The sequence below is a fragment of the Spea bombifrons genome, chromosome 1, assembly GCF_027358695.1.
Source record: "Spea bombifrons isolate aSpeBom1 chromosome 1, aSpeBom1.2.pri, whole genome shotgun sequence".
Classification (NCBI taxonomy): Eukaryota; Metazoa; Chordata; class Amphibia; order Anura; family Pelobatidae; genus Spea; species Spea bombifrons.
In genome coordinates, this window is record NC_071087.1 from 119,467,666 (window position 1) to 119,486,024 (window position 18,359).

At 42.3% G+C, this 18,359-nt stretch overlaps 3 protein-coding genes across 4 annotated transcripts in view; 1 reads left to right on the top strand and 2 right to left on the bottom strand.

Moving 5' to 3' along the window:
• Positions 1–4,780, bottom strand: part of C1H22orf39 (chromosome 1 C22orf39 homolog) — a 255,521-nt gene extending 250,741 nt beyond the window's left edge. Inside the window, exons 1-3 of one of the 2 annotated variants that reach the window (XR_008355043.1) lie at positions 4,701–4,780; positions 4,367–4,534; positions 3,007–3,211 (exon numbers count right to left, since the gene is read on the bottom strand). Coding sequence is in view for 1 of the 2 variants with exons in the window: in XM_053471018.1 (XP_053326993.1) it covers positions 3,083–3,211; positions 4,367–4,534; positions 4,701–4,724 (321 nt within the window). In the remaining variant the exon portion in view is untranslated. Of the gene's footprint in view, positions 1–2,824; positions 3,212–4,366; positions 4,535–4,700 lie in introns of those variants that run through there. The other variant, XM_053471018.1, reaches the window with a different exon arrangement.
• Positions 219–2,743, top strand: MRPL40 (mitochondrial ribosomal protein L40). The gene is made up of 4 exons (XM_053470983.1): positions 219–407; positions 1,204–1,278; positions 1,661–1,816; positions 2,107–2,743. The coding sequence occupies exons 1-4, from the start codon at positions 349–351 to the stop codon at positions 2,414–2,416; spliced, it is 600 nt and encodes a 199-aa protein (XP_053326958.1). The 5' UTR covers positions 219–348; the 3' UTR covers positions 2,417–2,743.
• Positions 4,781–5,949: 1,169 nt separating the features above from the next.
• Positions 5,950–18,080, bottom strand: UFD1 (ubiquitin recognition factor in ER associated degradation 1). The gene is made up of 11 exons (XM_053471043.1): positions 17,948–18,080; positions 17,818–17,850; positions 17,114–17,235; positions 16,459–16,589; positions 16,112–16,184; positions 15,512–15,580; positions 14,807–14,872; positions 14,451–14,498; positions 13,639–13,727; positions 7,450–7,531; positions 5,950–6,514 (listed from the first exon to the last, which is right to left on the bottom strand). The coding sequence occupies exons 1-11, from the start codon at positions 18,066–18,068 to the stop codon at positions 6,440–6,442; spliced, it is 909 nt and encodes a 302-aa protein (XP_053327018.1). The 5' UTR covers positions 18,069–18,080; the 3' UTR covers positions 5,950–6,439.
• Between the last annotated feature and the right edge of the window lie 279 nt (positions 18,081–18,359).

Below are 18,359 nucleotides of genomic sequence, written 5' to 3' on the forward strand. Positions count from 1 at the left end.
ATGCCGTCTTTAATAAAGTGAGTGAAGCCCCTAACATCATGCGACTGCGGTTTATCTCTTCAAGATACGTCAGTAAACACACAGTTATCAATGAGATCGTGCTGCGCTGAAGCCGCAGAGAAGTAACCCGATACGTAAGTCGAATGACATCTGAAATAACGCGCCACACTCAAGTTGCCTCCTATTGCCGTGATGTCACTATATATCTGTCCCAGGAACCCCGATTCAGCCGCCTGGTTTCCGCACGGATTGCTTATCCGAACGCACAGGGTACTCAGCAGTGTGAATTGAGGTTAAATTACAGTCGCTGGAACCCTGGGTCTGGAAAGTGATTGCCGCTGCGAGGACATGAGCTCGGCCGCCTGTAATACGCTGTTGCGCGTGTATCGGCAGAGCAGCAGGACGTGGTGAGTGGGGTTATTTACTGTGTGTTCTGTGTGGGATTTATTTACTGCGTGTTTTGTGTGATCCGGGTTTTTGAGGGAGCTTGGCGGGACGAGGTGTCAGACTGATGCTGCGGACGTTACTTCTAAACTAAAGGGCGAAGCATAGAGCAAACATGGAGGAGTCATTTGCCCTGACTGGAACCATGAAAACAAACTGAAACGCTCAGTTTGTAGTTTATTCTTTTGTTGATTAGTGATGAAAATAAGGCCCTTTAATTATGTGACGTAATTATTTCAAAATGAGCACAAACAATTTATAATATAGTCAATTAATGCTGTAATTTCTTCCTTACAGTACTAGTCTGTTGTCCAAATGTACCAACAATGTTTAGGGGATTTAAAAGTGAAGACTGTCGGAGAGTAAAAATTCTCATTTGGCATAAAATCCAGTGCTGTATACAGTAATTCATGTTCATTTTGACCATAAATGTTTTATTCCTTTATTTTTTTGTGCCTATAAACTGCTTTTATCTTCAGACATGGAGCGAGCTGACTTTTCCTGCTCAAGCACCACACTGAGCTGCTGCTTTACAGCGATGCTAATGGAGCCAGTTCCTCCATAGACTTGTTATATTGTTGCTGTCAGGGTTATTAGGACTGAGCCATTCTATTAAGATGCACTTTAATAATGTGTGAGACAACTGGGGTAATTGCACATACAGAAAGCTTTCTCTAATGGCGCATACACTGACAGGGGCTGACTGATGAATTCTCTTAGTAGTAACTTATTTTCTAAATGAATTTTGGTGTGTTACAGTCCACCGTGGATATGGAAACGAGAGAGTCACTGGCAGACGTCCCTATTAACCCTTCGCTCGACTCTCCCTATGAGGTAAGAGGCGCGTCTCTTGCGTATCTGTTAGAGAATGTTTGCAAGTTAATTATTCAACGTTAAGCTATTTTTTTATGTCCTTTAATAAATAGGTTGTGAGTTATTTCTACTATAGCAGGGGTCATTGTGATACCAAACTCACTGAAGTGTGTAATAAACCATACACTTATCTGGTTGGATATTCTGCAGCAGCTCTAAAATTAAGCTGACCGTATGGTCTAAGCAATACGTTTTAACTTTTCACAGGACAGAATGAGCAAGTGTAAATGTTTATTTCCACAAATGCCATGTGAATTATATTGGTTGATAAGGTTTGTTCTGATGGGGTCAGTTGTTGATGTGAACACCTCATCCACGTGCTTTTTCTTTCATCCCACCTCAGGGCAGAGCCTAAGAAAAAGAAAAAGGTGGATCCAAAACGAGAACAGGCAGTCAGGGAACGCATGAAGAAAAGACTTAAGAAACTGGAACGTATCCCTCCTCAGCTCATCCCCATTGAGGACTTTACAAGACCAGCAATGCTCCTAGATGAAACCCGGTATGGTGGATAAATCGAGAAGCAGTGTATTATGTAGCAAATGCACGTGTACTTCATGTCATCTGTCAGATTGTGGTGCAGAAAGCTTACAATGCGAGTGATTTGAAGCTTAGGTACTTCCATGCAACAGAGAGAAAGATGGAGGCTTGGTAATTATACTTGCCTCCTTTGTTCCCGTGTATCATCATTAAAAAGACGCTGGTCTGGGTTGTTGAAGGGAGTCCCAATAAAGCATTAAATGTCATCCTTCTTAAAAGTTAACTATAAATCTCTCTCTCTCTCTCTTTCAGAGTCCGAACCGCTCCACAAATCCCTCCAGAGGAGCAGGAGAGGAGAGCACTGCTGATGAAGACCTGGGCACTGCACAAGCAAAAAGAGCATGAAGCAGAACTCAAGGGTGTGGAGTCTCTTGTGGAATCTCAACGGGAGGCTCTCCAGGAACTGCGCCTGGAGTCCGAGGACCTCTACAATGCAGCTGTGTTAAGTGATCCAGGACTTCTCCCGCTAGAGAGTAAGGGGCCATGCCACACTCCCCCTATCCCCCAATACAGTGCACCTGAAGGGAAATATAATGATATCACCAAAGTATACACGCAGTAAGATTATAGTGGTAAAGACTTGTTTGTATTGGTATCTGTATTTTAAAGAGTAGGGTAGAATATGCTGCAATTAGAATATGAGCCAAATGTGGATTTTAAGAAGTCAATTAAAAAATGATGGAACTTTTTTTTATGTATAAATACTATAATGTAGAATGCAAATAAATTCTATGTTGTAAATGCAGCAACAAAAACATAAAGCAAAGGGTTGTTTAGATCTGTCACTATGTAGTTGTCATTTGAGCTCTTTCACCTATAGCTGTGGTATGCAAGGCTACTTAACTCTTTATTTTAATGCATTTTCATAATAAAACATTGCTGACACAAAGTATCTGAATTTGCACCAGTTAATGAAGCTTGAGAACATGTGTTATGCCAAAATGGAGCCAGTGTGTAAAAACAGAAATAAATGACAAAAACAAGTGTTTTAATTGGGTTCCTTTTGTTCCAGGTTAATGCAGTAATGTTAACACATCTCAAATGTTCATGGGTCACTATTTATGAATCTGTAAATAATGGCATTTAAAGATACCAGTAAAATTGTGGGTTGGTGCGGCGGAGAAAAGTTCCAAATGCCGGATATTACTTGACTTGGTTTTCCCTATTCTGCTTTTTGAAGAATGACACAAAGTCCTTTATACAAGCGTAATGTTTGGTCCCCGAGTTTTCATTGTTTCGGCTTGTCTGTGTCCAGGGGTAAGTACCAGTCTGGAGGGGGTTTCCTTCTCAAGGTCCATACTGGAGAATGATTAAGCCTCTCCTCAAGACGGCTTTTTTCACTCTGCCGCAGAGCTTCCTGCAAAGAATAAAATGGTTGAATTTACCCATCAAGTTAGAAAGGCCTCAGTATTGCATACGGTCACCCGAATGAAATCGGCATTTTATATTTTAGTCTGACAACTAGAGAGACTAAACAGCTGCTCAAAGCCATTACAGACATTAATGATGTATAATTATTGCTAGAGCAAATTAGTATTGGCTAAAAGGTCCACTTGATTACCATATTCACTCTCACAATGTAGTGTATTGACAGTCACTGCAGTAAAGGCAAGAATCCAACAAGGACATTTTAGCAATTATTAGAATTAAAAAGCCTCCAGTATACAAAGTTATAATTTTAGACAAACATAGAATTTGATGGCATAAGAACTATTGGACTCATCTGATCTGCCAGTATTGTTCCTGCTCAACCCTTTGTCATGTTTTGGGGGAATTTCAACATGCATCTATCGTGATAACCTGTACCACTTTTGCCGGGTGACTGTTCCAGTTATGCACCACCCTCTTGGTAAAGTAAAGCCTCCTTACATAACACAAGCATCTGACCCTCTAGTTTTAGATTATGCCCTCTTGTTCTAAAATCTTTTAAATAAGCTTCCCTATTGAATGTTAAACATGTGTGAAGATTTCTTTTTTTTATAGGGTAAGAAAATGCTTGTAATAATGAGCCATTCAAAAAGCTATAATGTTACGGTTTTAAATGTGCTATGTACAATACAGGGTGCCTGGGAACTAGCATTGTATATTGCAATAGGGCAGGTGCATATTATACACTACAACTATCTGCACATCATCCTGTAACTACGGTACTATTAGGCATAGCACCAAACGCTATACCATTATACATATGTTGACAAGGAGATAAACAGGTGTAGTGAAATATTGCTTATGATACTATATTAATTTATAGAATAATATAAACTCCCTGGATACTCTTGGTTTTACATTAACAATTAAAATGCTACAATTTGAGTTAGTACTGCAAGCATATAGATTGTGTGTGTGTGTGTGTATATATATATATATATACATACACACACACACTTGTTTTGATATAATACTTGCATTAATGCTTCAGCATTTAAACCTGGAATATACAGAGATTGATAATTTATTAGTTTCTATGCTGAATCGAGAAACATGCTTATAAGTGGCGATGAAAGTTCTTTACCTTTGCCTCTTTGCTCATATTGGCTTCCCAGTCCTTGCAATTCTTGTAGTCGAGCTTCCATTGCTGGCAGACGGGGGCTGTACCGTGGGTGTAGTAGTGATGGAATCGGTTTCTTAGGCTGATGCAGTGTTTCCATTCTGCCCAATAATCCCTGCAGTCCCTGGGAGGCTGACAATAAATAAAAAAACGGAATTATAGGCACTTTACCGACTGAGAGATGTAAAATACCGGCCGGAAGCGATGACACATAAACAGTTTACTGTTTATGGCCTGCCTCCCGTAAACCGATTTCACATCCTGGAATTTACCGGTTTTCCACCGATTCTACACTCACCCTCCAAGTGTCCCTGGCAGCCATGCTGCTTCCTCCTGTCTCTCTCTACCCCGCCCACCATACTATGTAAACCAATCGCAAGGAGCTGTTGTAAGAAGCATAGCCAATAGACGACCGCGGCAATTTGTGGAGCGTAAATCAAAGGGGCGGGGCTTACTCAGAAACCAGAAGACCCAGCCCACTCTCCACATAGGCCTCGGGCTCTGAGCTGTAGTCGTGATAATGTTATCCAATCAGGAACGTGCTAGTTTATTGTACACATTAATTGGGCTCGTTGACGTTCTAATGGTGTTAGCGGGGGAGTAACCGGTGGCGTACGAGGAAACTTTACCTCAGTGGCCACTGATACCAAATGGGCGCTATTGCGCACTGGCGGTTCTTTGGGCTAGCCAGTTGCCTAGCGAATGTATGTGTGAAGAGTTATTTACCTATTCTTAACCCCTTCGCGACCGGGGGTTTGAACTCCCTAAGTGACTGGAGCCTTTTTGCAATTTTTATCGACTTTTTTGTAAAATATATAATTTGCTATGAGTGTCAAAAAACTGTTGAAATTAAAAAACAAACACGTGCAATTGAAATGAGTTCCCCCTCCCCACGAATTAGCTAAAAAACGTGACCCTGAGTAGAATAATACCTCACATGCATAGGTTTTTAAAATGCTTCCTTTCATACTATTCTTTCTTATTTTGAAACTAAAACACATACTAACATGCAAACTCGCTCTAACACCACTAAGGCCATGCACTCACCCATATACACACACTCTGCTTCAGCTCCTGTGCTATTACCATGTGGGTGCCAGATTATCCTTAAATTATATTTTGGGAACACTTGACATGTAACTGTCAAGGCAGGCAGTGATAAGATAGTTGCCATAGAAACTGAAAAAAAGTTTTGTTAAAGTCATGTTCTGTGATTACACCTGGAGAGGAACGAATAAAATCATAGATCAGTAAAGGCTTATTTTCCTTTTACACTGTAAGCGCAAATATTATTTTTGGTCTAATCAGCACCTTGTTTTTGTTCTAAGAATGTGAGCGGGTGCCAGCGTGTGCTCCCTTCCGACAACAAAGATCCAACAGCGTTAGATACGGTTGGCGCAGGTCGAGAAAGCAGGCAGCGGAAAGTGATATATACGCAGTGCCATCAAGCTCCAGTGGGACATGGAATGAAGCCCAAATGTAACTTATCTAGCAAGGCTTGAATTTTAAAAATGGCAAACAAAAAGCACACCAAATGAAAACATACACAATATTAAGCATTTTATTTTACAAATGCACTGCATTATTTTCTACATGGCATCCCTGCTATGGTTTGTCAGCCTTTTTCTTATAATTCTGTGTACATTATTTGCCCTAAAGGGTTCATTAAGCGTTCCTCCAACATTTTGTCTCTCTTTACATGCTGGAGGAGATAAATAGGAAATTCTTACTGGAAAAAAAGATTGTCTTGAGTGTTGTGGATGGTGTACGTAAGATTTTAACTGGTGGCTCCGCTAACAACCAATGAATAATTACAGAGACCATGGCCATCTGAGCCCCAAAAACTATAGAAATAACAGGTAGATGAGCAGAGTAACTCACTCTGTCCCGTTTTAGAAGCCTCTGTAACAAAAATACTACCGCTTACGCACACTACTTTATGTAGAGTTAGCAGGGGTATCATCTGCTGCTTGCATGAAGACATCAAACAAATGATCCACAAGCTTATTATTTTATTCAGTCAGTTCAAACAGTCAATTAGGGTTTTCTGCCCTTCTTTCTCAAGGACTGTCCTTCTCCAGAAAACGCGATGAAGTGACTCGCAGCATCATCCTGTAGAGAGATCATAAATATCAATATTCTCTGTGTATTTTTATCATCCGTCCAAAATCTGTATACCTCATAACCCTACTCTGATTTTTCAAGCATTTTTTCTCACCTTAAGATTTGCTGATCTACTGACGCAGTTCTCACTTCGACTATAGCTGAAAATCTATAGCTTAACCTCTTTATGCCCATACTGATGTACCGTTACGTATTAAAAATAAAAAAGTGATTAAGTCTGAGAGGAACTAAATACCATCTATATGTAATCTTAATATAGGTCTCTATAAGATTCATCGAATGGACATGTTTTTTTGTTGATAGAAAGGTCTGCTGCCATTTTTCCGGTGGAAATTTTATGCCCAGGTCACTTCCCGCCGTAAGATCGGTGAATCTTTCTTATCTTTGTTATAAGGTGATTGAGGTCGAGATTTGTTTCTTTTTTTTAACGTGATGTCAACCAGTGTTCTAATGCTGGGTTTTTATCAATTCCTACCCGATTAATGAGATTCTTAATCCTTAAGTATGTAAATAGTTCAGAGGTTGACCACTCGCTTGTAATCATCGGTACATAAGTAATAAGATAAGATTGTACCCTTCTGGTAGACGTCAACGATGACATCCACCAGAAGGTCACAGGACGACAGGATATATCCAGCAAGGTCCCCGATTGCTCCCCTGCTAGCCAACTGCACGCACGCTATCAACGCTATCAACAGAGACTTGCTTACTGATCACAGTGTGATCAGTACAGGGGACAGCGGAGGGGAAGAGAGTAAAAAATATTATTAAAACATATTATTACAAAATAACATCATTTGCTTGAAAAGCCTTAATGGTAATATGTAATATTTGGATTGTTAATTTGTGTAAATTCATTTTCACTGCACAATTCTGGGCTGTTACTGAGTTAAAGAGTTAGATGGCACGTCCGAAGTACTTACTTCTTCCACTCGCTTTGCTTGTGGACGGGAGTTTCTGATAAAAGTTATTGTTCCAATCTTAAAGTCATAGTTAGGAATTCCCCTAAAAGAGAAATTATTAACAGATGAAGCCACATGTGAATGTCAAATATAAAGGAAGTAAAAAAAAAAAAAAAAAGTAAAACTGATTAGGATTGAAGTGGTGTCACCATGACAACATTGGCATTAAAAAATGTATGCGCCATACTGTAATGCAAAAGAAATATATGAAAATTATAAAATAATAAATAATAATAAAAAAATAAAAGTGGCCCTTAGCCCTTTCACCATAATTTAAAAGAAAATCACAAACCCCTTAAGCCAATAGTACTAAAAACATGTAATATGGAGTAATACGTAAAGCATGGATGTGGCCCTCTGGAACATAAAATAGATGTATGTGGGTATGAATGTTATCAGATGTTGCTGAACATAAATTGGGTCACTGTTCAGCTGTGACATATAGAAGGACATTTAAGCAAGATTGGAAACTTGCTTTTTTCTATTTTATTATAGGTTTTTATCACTATTATTATGTTTTTATTTCTATTTTATTATTTTCTATTTTGTTCTCCTGAACAAAGTGATGTATAATTTATGTGGGTTCATCAAATATGAAATCATGGTTTAAAAAAAAACATACTTTGATCTTTTGGTTATGGAAACCACCGGGCTCAAAGGGGTAAAAAAAACGGAAGAAGTGCTATTAAGATAAGTACAAAAGAGAGAATTCTTACCTGGGAATTCCTTTTCCTTGTCCATTTCCAGGTGGCACATGAGAAGTAGGCTCCGCCTACCAGGTAGGGCAGGAAACACTATAAAAAAAGGACACCTCCCCCTTCCTCCCCAGTGTGGTTAAAAAGAAAGACTCAGACAAATAATAGCAAAAACCAATAAATTTTAATGGGCGGGGAAAAAGTGTGCCACCTGGAAATGGACAAGGAAAAGGAATTCCCAGGTAAGAATTCTCTCTTTCCCTTGCCATTCCAGGTGGCACATGAGAAGAATTAGAAAGATAGGGAGGGAAGGATTCCAGTCTGAAGGACACGACGACCAAATTGAGACTCGTCTGAGAGATGAAGGTTCAGCCTGTAGTGCCTTACGAACGTATGAATCGACCTCCAGGTCGCTGCCTTGCAAATGAGAGACGGAGACACCCCGGAGAGTTCGGCCCAGGAAGTTGAGACGGATCTGGTCGAGTGAGCCTTCAGGCCGGAGGGAGGTACTCTTCCCGCGGAGACGTAACATAAAGCGATAGCGTCCTTAAGCCAGCGGCTCACGGAAGCCCTGGATACTGATCTGCCCTTGCGGGGCCCCGCAAAGGACAGAAAGAGAGAATCGGATTTCTTCCAGGCCGACGTACGTGAGAGATATGACAGGATACATCTCCGCAGGTCTAGCGAATGGAGTTCCAGTTCTTTGGGATTCTTGGGATCCGGACAGAGTGTAGGTAGGACGATCTCCTGATCCGCATGGAAAGGGGAGACCACTTTAGGGAGAAACTCTGGAGGCAAACGAAGGATAATGCAGTCCGGCAGAATCCTGAGAAAAGGTTCAACTCTGGAGAGAGCCTGGATTTCGCTCACCCTCCTAGCGGAAGTGAGGGCTACGAGGAGGACAACCTTGTAGGTGAGCAGCTTAAGAGAGGTATCTACTAGAGGCTCAAATGGAGACAAGGTGAGTTGATGCAATACGAGATTAAGGTCCCAAGGAGGGACCGACGGCCGGATCCTAGGGCGAAGTCTACACATTCCCTTAGAAAATCTGGAGATCCACGGATGAGAAGCCAGATTGAAATCCAAGAAGTTACTCAGTGCTGAGATCTGGACCTTGATAGTAGCAGGTTGAAATCCTTTATCAAAGCCATCTTGAAAAAAGTGCAGCACCTCGCGGATAGATGGAGTGGATACTTCATGCACATTGCACCAGGCGATGAATGTCTCCCAAACCTTTTGGTACTTGGTGGCCGTAGAAATTTTGCGGCTGGAGAGAATGGTGTTCACCACAGATGCGGCTAATCCTTTGGAGGACAAGATCTCCCTTTCAGAAGCCATGCAGAGAGGTTGAATCGGAATGGATCTGGGTGGAGAACAGGACCTTGAATGAGAAGATCCTTCACCTGAGGAAGAAGCAAAGGTTCGTCTATGGACAAGGTGGTAAGGTCCGAGAACCAGATCCTGCGAGGCCAGAAAGGAACAACCAGGATGACTTTTTGAGGGTTTCCCCGAATTTTCCGGAGTACTCTGGAGATAAGGGGAAGCGGAGGAAAAACGTATGCGAGGTCGAAATCCCAGGTCTGCGAGAGTGCTTCCAGTGCTCGGGGATGACCGACTGGTGAAAGAGAAAAAAACTCCTTTACCTGAGCGTTCAGGTGCGTGGCCATCAGGTCTATCTGAGGAGTGCCCCATTTCCTTGTTATGAGGGCGAAGACTTTTTTGTTTAAGGACCATTCTCCTGGAGGTACTGATTTCCTGCTGAGGTAATCCGCCTCCTGATTCAGAGACCCCTTGATATGAACCGCAGAGAGTGTGCAGAGATTGAACTCCGCCCATCTGCAGATCTGAGCAGTCAGGGTCTGCAGGCGTCTGCTTCTGGTGTCACCTTGTTTGGAAAGGTAGGCCACCACGGTGATGTTGTCTGAAAGGATCCTGATGGACTTGTGCCGCAGGATTGGAGACCAGAACCTGAGAGCCCTCCAGACCGCCAGTAGTTCTAGAAAATTGATGTGTAGGCTTGATTCTTGGGGAGACCAGGATCCCTGGGCAAAATGGCTTCCCATGACAGCACCCCAGCCTGTCAAACTGGCGTCGGTGGAGATTACCACCCAATCTCTCGTCTGCCAAGGGAGACCCTGCGAAAGATTCTTGGTTGACAGCCACCAACGGAGTGACTCCCGAACGAGGGGAGAAAGCCGGACCTTCTTGTATAGGGATGTCTGGGAGCGATCCCAGTGATCCAGTAAAAATTGTTGAAGGGGTCTTGCGTGAGCCAGTGCCCAGGGAACCGCCGGGATGGAGGAAGTCATGAGACCGAGCAAGGACATGACGGATCTGAGGGACACTGACTTGTACTGCAGGACTGTATGTGAGAATTCCCGTAACCTTAGGATCTTGTCCTGCGGGAGAAACGTCTTCTGTACTTCTGAATCGAGGATCATTCCCAGAAAAGACCGACGTCTGTTTGGCAGAAACTTTGACTTTAGGGGGTTCACTAACCATCCCAGTTTGTGGAGCGTCCTGAGGGAAAATTCTAGATGAGATTGGAGCAATGATGCCGAAGCTGCTATCAGGAGCCAATCGTCCAGGTATGGGACCACCTTTATGCCTCTTTGCCTCAGGAAGGCCACGACGACTGACATGAGTTTTGTGAAGATTCGTGGTGCTGAAGCAATCCCAAAGGGAAGCGCCCGAAACTGAAGATGCCGAATCCCTTGAGGTAGTGGAACGGCCAGACGGAGGAATCTTTGGTGGTCTTCTCTGATGAGGACATGTAGATAGGCGTCTCGCAGGTCTATAGTGACCATGAAGTCCCCCGATGAAACAACCTCCGTGGCGGACTTCAGGGATTCCATCCGGAACCTGTTGTATCTGATGCAGGCATTTACCAACTGTAGATTGATTATTAGTCTGAATTTCCCGGATGGTTTTGGTACGACAAAGACGTGGGAATAAGTTCCCTCTCCTATTTCTTGAAGAGGCACCGGGACCAGAGCCCTTTCGTGAATAAGGTTGTTGAGTGTGGAGAAGAATCCCGCTCTTTTCCAAGGATCTGTGGGAGGCATGGACAGCAGGAATCGCTGGGCAGGTAGGTGAGTAAACTCCGGAGCATAGCCTTGATTGATGATGCGAAGAACCCAGGGGTCTGAGGTGATCTCTTCCCAGGCATGCAGGAAACCGGATAGCCTGCCCCCTACCTGAAACCTGCTGGCGTCAAAACTTCCCTGATTTGCCGTCCCTGCCTCTGCCTCTTCCTCTCTGGAATCTGCCTCTCGCGTAGGGTTTACCCCGAAAGGACTGGTACTCTTGATAGGATGTTGAGGGCCTGTAGGACTCCCTGTCTCTTGGAGCTCTGAAATAATTGGACCTGAAACGCGGTGGTCCCTTCCTCTGAGGTAACCAGTGCTTATCACCCGTGGTGGATTCTAGAATCGTGTCAAGGTCGCTGCCGAAGAGGTGGTTCCCCTGGAACGGAATGCTGCACAGCTTGTGTTTGGAGGCGTTATCTGCAGACCACGACTTGAGCCAGAGCGCTCGTCTAGAAACCGCAGAAAGTGCCGTAGCTTTAGCAGATGTACGGACAGATTCAATGGAAGCATCGGAGATGAAGTCAATAGCTAGGCAGGTGTCGGACAAGTTTCTTGCGACCTGCTCAGACCCTGGGATAGCTGCAAGATCTTCCACCGCTTGTTGGAGCCAGATCTTAATGGCTCTAGAAGTTGACGCTATTGCAATGGCTGGACGAAAGTTCGCCGCTGCTGCCTCAAAAGCCCTCTTGGCGGCATTCTCAGCCCGCCGGTCCATGGGGTCTTTGAAGTGGGACGCGTCCTCCATCGGAATGGCTGTTTTCTTCGTAGCCTTGGCTACTGCGGTGTCTACTTTCGGGACTTCCCAGGCCTCAGAATTCTTGCCATCAAAGGGAAACAGCTTTTTGGTTCTGGAAGACGTGAAGAATCTCCGGTCCGGATATTTCCACTGCTCCGTGATTATGGCCGAAAGCGAGTCGTGAACTGGAAAGGTCTGCGGCTTCCTAGAGTGACCCTGAAAAGGATCCGGTTTTGAAACTGGTATATCATCCTGTAGATTTAGAGTAGATCTGACTGCAGAGATTAGCTTCCCTGTTTCTTCGACTGGGAAGAAAAAGGTTTCTTCTTTAACTTCCCCCTCCTCATCCGAAGACTGGGGGTCATTAGACTTGTAGTCGAATTCAGAAAAGGGTGCCGAATAATCTTCCAGGGTATCTGGTAGAACATTTGGAGGACCCTGCTGGAAAAGATGATGCTGAGACACCGGCCCCTGAGCGGAGCTTGCCATGGCACGAAAACAGTCAAAGGTGGACTGCAGCTCCCCCTTCAACCAGGAGGTAAATTCTGAATTGGAAACATCTTTAGGCCGAGAGCAGGAGCTGCACATTTTGGCCGTAGGATCGTGTAGGGTCTTTTTACAGGATGAGCAGGCTTTATGTTTCGTTTTCCCCACAGACTTCCTATGTGGGGAGGCCTCAGAAGGAATGTCTGGATTTTTGTCTGACATACTGAGGAGAAAACACAAAAATTATAACATCAGAAAGCAATGGAATAGGCCATAGAAATCTCTCTCTAAACTAGGAGAGAAAACACCTACTTGAAAAGGCAATATACAGTCCTCAGGCACAGGCAGGCAAAAAAAGAGGAGTAAAAAATCCAATAATACAGTACAGGTCGAAGAGCATGGAAAGATCTTACCCATTCTGGCGTTTTTATAGAGGCATTTAGGCGCCAAGGCCCGGAAACCGTCACATCCGGAAATTCCTCGTCAATTGACCTCTCGTGACCCCGGACGGAAGCCGGAGTAATTGCAGAGAGGAGATAATAAAACCGGGTGCCGAGAGATCGGCACTGCCGGCTTAAAGAAAACTGCTCGCGCCGGAGCGCTCTCCTGCCGCCGCACGCTGAGGATTCCCCCTCCCCGGGACGGAGAGAACCGGAGCCCGGGGATGTACGTCCCAGTGAGCCCCCTGGGCTGTGGGCAGCGTATAACGAGGACTGAGCCTCGTGTTACCGCGATTACCGCGGAGTTTACAGCCTCCGAGGCTGCCGCATCACCCTGGATCCACCGGGACCACTACCGGGTGTCGGGAGAGAGGACGCCCCCCCGGGGCTCCAAGAAAACAAAAAAAGAGGTAAGCTTCAGCCTAACCGCTACCTGAGTAGGGCAGGAAACAACACTGGGGAGGAAGGGGGAGGTGTCCTTTTTTTATAGTGTTTCCTGCCCTACCTGGTAGGCGGAGCCTACTTCTCATGTGCCACCTGGAATGGCAAGGGAAATTTGCTTAGGGATCCCCATCGCAGTGATTTAGTTAATAAGATTGATATTTAGCCAAGGAGACCATCTTTTTCCAAAAACAACATTATTACCAAAATAGAAACACTGGCTAAATAATCGTAACCATGAACAACTATAGGTATACACCAACCTCCGTATTTCGCCTGGTTTTAAAGGTGAAGGACTAGGATCAATTCCCTTCTTCTTTCCATCCAATCTATTCCCAGAACCAGTGAATGCCTGAAAGTTCAGAATATTAAGATGCAAATACTTAATCGGTTTCAATATGGTTTCTGGGTTAACTGTGTAACTCGATCAAGGAGAAGGACACTTTTGGCATTCATCGTCATCTAAGAATCATTGTGAAATAAAGGAAAGAAAAACATTTCCCTGGAATGTAATTTCGCTGTTTAATTCAAGCAATTATGTTAGAATCTCAGCCTTCTTTAATTTCAATGACCACTTAATACAGCAGAAATAAAGGGAGGCCTAGAGGAGGAATGTATTAGAAATTTCTGTTCCACAGTGTTCATCATGAAACTGTATTGTATTAAAGCCTTGCAATCTTACACAGTTTACTGTGGTGATCAACGGGATCACTGGGTATCTTACTGAAAAGAACACTCCATGACATTTTTAAAATAGAATTTTGAATGAATATGAACAACCTGGCATTAACCACGTTTTAAAACAATGCATGCATATACTGAAGACTTCAATATCTTTATCTAGAACCACCTGTCATTTATGCAGAATTACTGCTGCACAAAAAGCCCAACCCTTGTGTCACTATATTAGCTAGACTATAAGGTCCATTATATTCATCCCGGCAATGATAGCTGTTGAAGGTAAACTGCTGAAATAGCAAAAGTTTAGCATCTCCTTTTCTAGGTAAAAACCCTGTCGGGGGGGTGGGGGTGGGGGTGGGGGGGGTAGTAGATAGCGAAACAAAGACCGACTCACCCTGAAGCCCACATCTGCTACGTACTCACTGTGGTCTGGTTCGATGTCCTGAGGAAGAATGTATTAATTAGAATCAATTGTTCATCACATACTGTGGTTGGACGCCCGCTAAGTAAGACTTTTCTGATACCACCTGCATCCATTCTACAAGTTATACACAAGGCCTGCGAGTTTCATTGTGCTGTACCTTGCTCCAGAAGTCATGTCTATGCCAACCTCTTTATGTGCAATCCATGAAAAAATGGTAACTATTAGGACCCAGCAATCAAATAACATATTAAAATTAAAGGGGTATAAAATATTATATATTGTATCCAGAGCCAATTAGCACCCCATATTGGGGGAATTAGTCTTACCGTTGGTTCATCCTGCTGTGTGTGCCTCTCTGGCTCCTTGTAACCCAACGGTGCATCAAAATCCACCTGTAATAGAAAAAAAAATCACCACATCACATAATATTGGAAATGAAGATGTAAATGCTCATCGTGGTGTCAGACCAAATGAAAGGGTTTAGTACCTAGTCTTATTACACTGTGATCTCTTTCAGGCTGCCTCCCCAAGATAAGAACATTTTGCCAAAGCTGATTAAAGAAACAACTATAAAGGAATATAGGTTGTGTTTTATGCATTCCTTTATGGAAGGAAGAACATTATTTATTGTGTTTAAATAAATACCCAATTACAAACAATGAACTATGAATATGAATCGCCAGTAAGGTTTTGTAAGACCCCCTAAGGTCTTTACAAGTTAATTATTGCCTTCTCCAAAAGTCTACTAGAAGCAGATGGGTGTGGTATTAATAATTAATGGATCTGATCTTCATTTCATTAATTATTTGGAACTCGACTCTATGCATTCAGGAACAGACATTTGATACATTGCTTGTATAGGCTGCTTTGCCATCTTCACTACTAAACCAATCTAAAAGTGTCTACAATTTATTTCAGCTCAAGGATAACGGGGTGTCCAGCCGCTGGACTTTGCAAATTATGTTTTCCCATTACATTTGAGTATTAATATAAAATGGAAGTAGTGTTTTTGTTCACTTGCTGGAACTTACATTCATGTCGCACTCTATGATAGACACTGCTTTGTCAGGTTTTGTCTCCATGACTCGCAGCTCATAAATCTGTAAGCAGAGAGGTAAGGATTACAAAGCTGGCAGAAACACAGCATCGCTCCACTCAGAAACATACTTACTATATATAATCCAACACAATCCCACTTAAAAAAACAAACAAAAAAACCTTATACCATGTAAAAAAAAAAAAAAATTATGTTTGCATTTCTTTCAAGATTTTAGGATGCTGTCCATCTAATCTGTTTTTATACTTTATATTACTCATACTGCACCCTCTTAAAACACAACCAAGATGGTAAGTGACGTACAAAGAGTCCAGTCTGTCTTCAAACATCTTGAGTATACAATTACAATGTAACCGCCATGGCCGGTCTGGTGATTTAAACTGTCCTAAGCACTTTAAGGTCAGTGGTCAATAAACAACCTATGTTCAAATTGCCTCCTATACGAAAGCAGTACTTCAGTCTTGTATAGCATGCAAATTAAAGGTCTGAATGAAACAGTATAACAGCAAACACGATATGCACTCGTTGGCAATGTTCCTGAAATACAAGACACATAAAATGTATCCTCACATACCTTCTCATTATAGTTGATGGCAATGACATCCCCTGTTGTAAGACATGCGAAGTTCCTCAAGGCATTTTCTAATCTTTTAGGGAATGTTAAGGCTGATAACATCATTGGTCTACATTAAATAGCAATAACCTATCTGAGGCACAAACATTTCCCAATCATTATGTAACATACATTAAGATAGAGAGCATCCTAATACAGTCCAAGTTGCAAATCACACAGTACGGAAGCTGTTGACAGGTGCAATTAGCAAGCCATCAAATCACTGACTAAGCAATTTTGCCACCGAAGCCAACACAAAAATGACATCTCCAACCACCCTTTCCTATGGAAATATTTAGACAGGATACACTGCTTTTGGGTTGGTGATATCTAGAAAGTCAGGGCTCTGCGGTTGAAATTTGGAGTAGGTGGCCACTTGTAAGTTGACACTTTCCACTTGTACCAGTCCTCCCTCTTCCAGCAGCAAGTTTTGCATCATCTGTTAGGTTAGATATGGACACAATAAAAAAGTGATATGTTGGGTAACATTCTGTACACTGTAATGTACTATTCCATTTTACTTAAGGAATGGAAAATCTATGTATAACACAGACCACAGTCATACATGTTGCTTAAACACATGACAGTTATTTCTTTAGCTTATTGTAGTAGCAAGAGTTAGAAGATGCATTTAGTAGATCACATTAACAATGTCCTCCCTTCCTGTGTAGGCCAATCATGAACAGATTTATAGAACAGTCACATATATAATTACTACATATTTTATACAGTAATGTATTTTTCATAGGGAGTGGATTATGGAATAACATTAAAAAACACAGACCCAGATCTATAGTTGGGCAACAACTTTCTTTATAACATGTTGCAAAAATATTCAAATAAATGACTCCCGTTGATTTTAGAGCACTTTAGTGGCTTTGTCACTTATCAAGTAGTTAATAGGAGGATCCTAATGTCTCAGTGGATGGCAGATGAGATAAGCAACGTTATCCTCCTACTTACCCAGTGAGGCAGGTAACATATCCCTTCATCTGCAACAAACTCGAGAACACCACAGTGCGTCATTCTGTCTGAGTTTTTGTTGGTGAGTTTGAAAAGCATGGGATAAGTGATGTTCAATCGACCTACAAAAAAAAGCTGGCTATGTCATGAAATGTAATTTAGGCTAACGGACATGGATCTGCTCAAACAAAGGACTTTATAGAAAATGTTGTAATTCTATTAGAAACAGTCCCTAAACATGTATTTCACAGTTAAATGTATTATAATCAGAACAATCTATAGCAGGGACTCCCAAATCATAGTAGACAGGTGTTTGTTCTGTTACCTACTAGCATGTCTATGAATAACAGAACCGTATTCATACACATCCATCACAGGAAACATTTACATGCAACACAAAATGTGTGTATTGATATATGTAATCGGGCTCAATCTTATCCTATAACCACTGTAGTATCTTTTAAAAAAAGTTAATATGTGGTTATTTTCTGCATAAAATGTTTCATCTTCTCTTCTCAAGAAAAACAAAAGAAAGCTTCCCCCCCCCCACGTTACAGGTCTTTGCGCTTCTACGTAATATTATTAGGATACAATGAATTGTAAAGTTGGCGGCGTATAGTAGGAACAATTGTGTTATAGTGATATCACCATACAAATGAAAATCAGTTCCTCTTTCATTGTTTTAAGCTAGATATAACACTTACTGAGCTGGTCCAGTGCAGATGGAGGCATTATAACTAGAAACAAAAAAAAACCAACAGTTAATATAGAGCGATATACAGATAGATAGATATATGATTATGCTTTATATGAAAACACAGATGCTCTACTCACTTTTTCCTCCTTTCTCCACGTCAGAGCGGTCGTTAGGCCCTGCCAGCATGGACACAGAGTAGCAGCGATACTGAGTGACGAACCGGTTCTGGAAAACCCGAGGTATCGGGTGGTCGAACATATTAAAAGAAAACTGAAAAAGAAGGGAAACAGAGAATGTTGTGAGGTCACTGATTCTACGCTGTTCAGAAGCCTGCGCAGGATAGTGACTTCACTACTGATCAGATAATAGGTACTGGCGGCCTGACGCTCTACATTGAGAGAGGGGTGCTACTATATTAGAAAAAAACAGTGTAGTAAACAGACTTTAACCGGTAAGCTGCATCATAGTTAAATATTTTATTATCACACAGTATTGACAGGATTGGCAACGCAGATGACACTAGAAAAACCTTGATTTTGGACTTTCTTA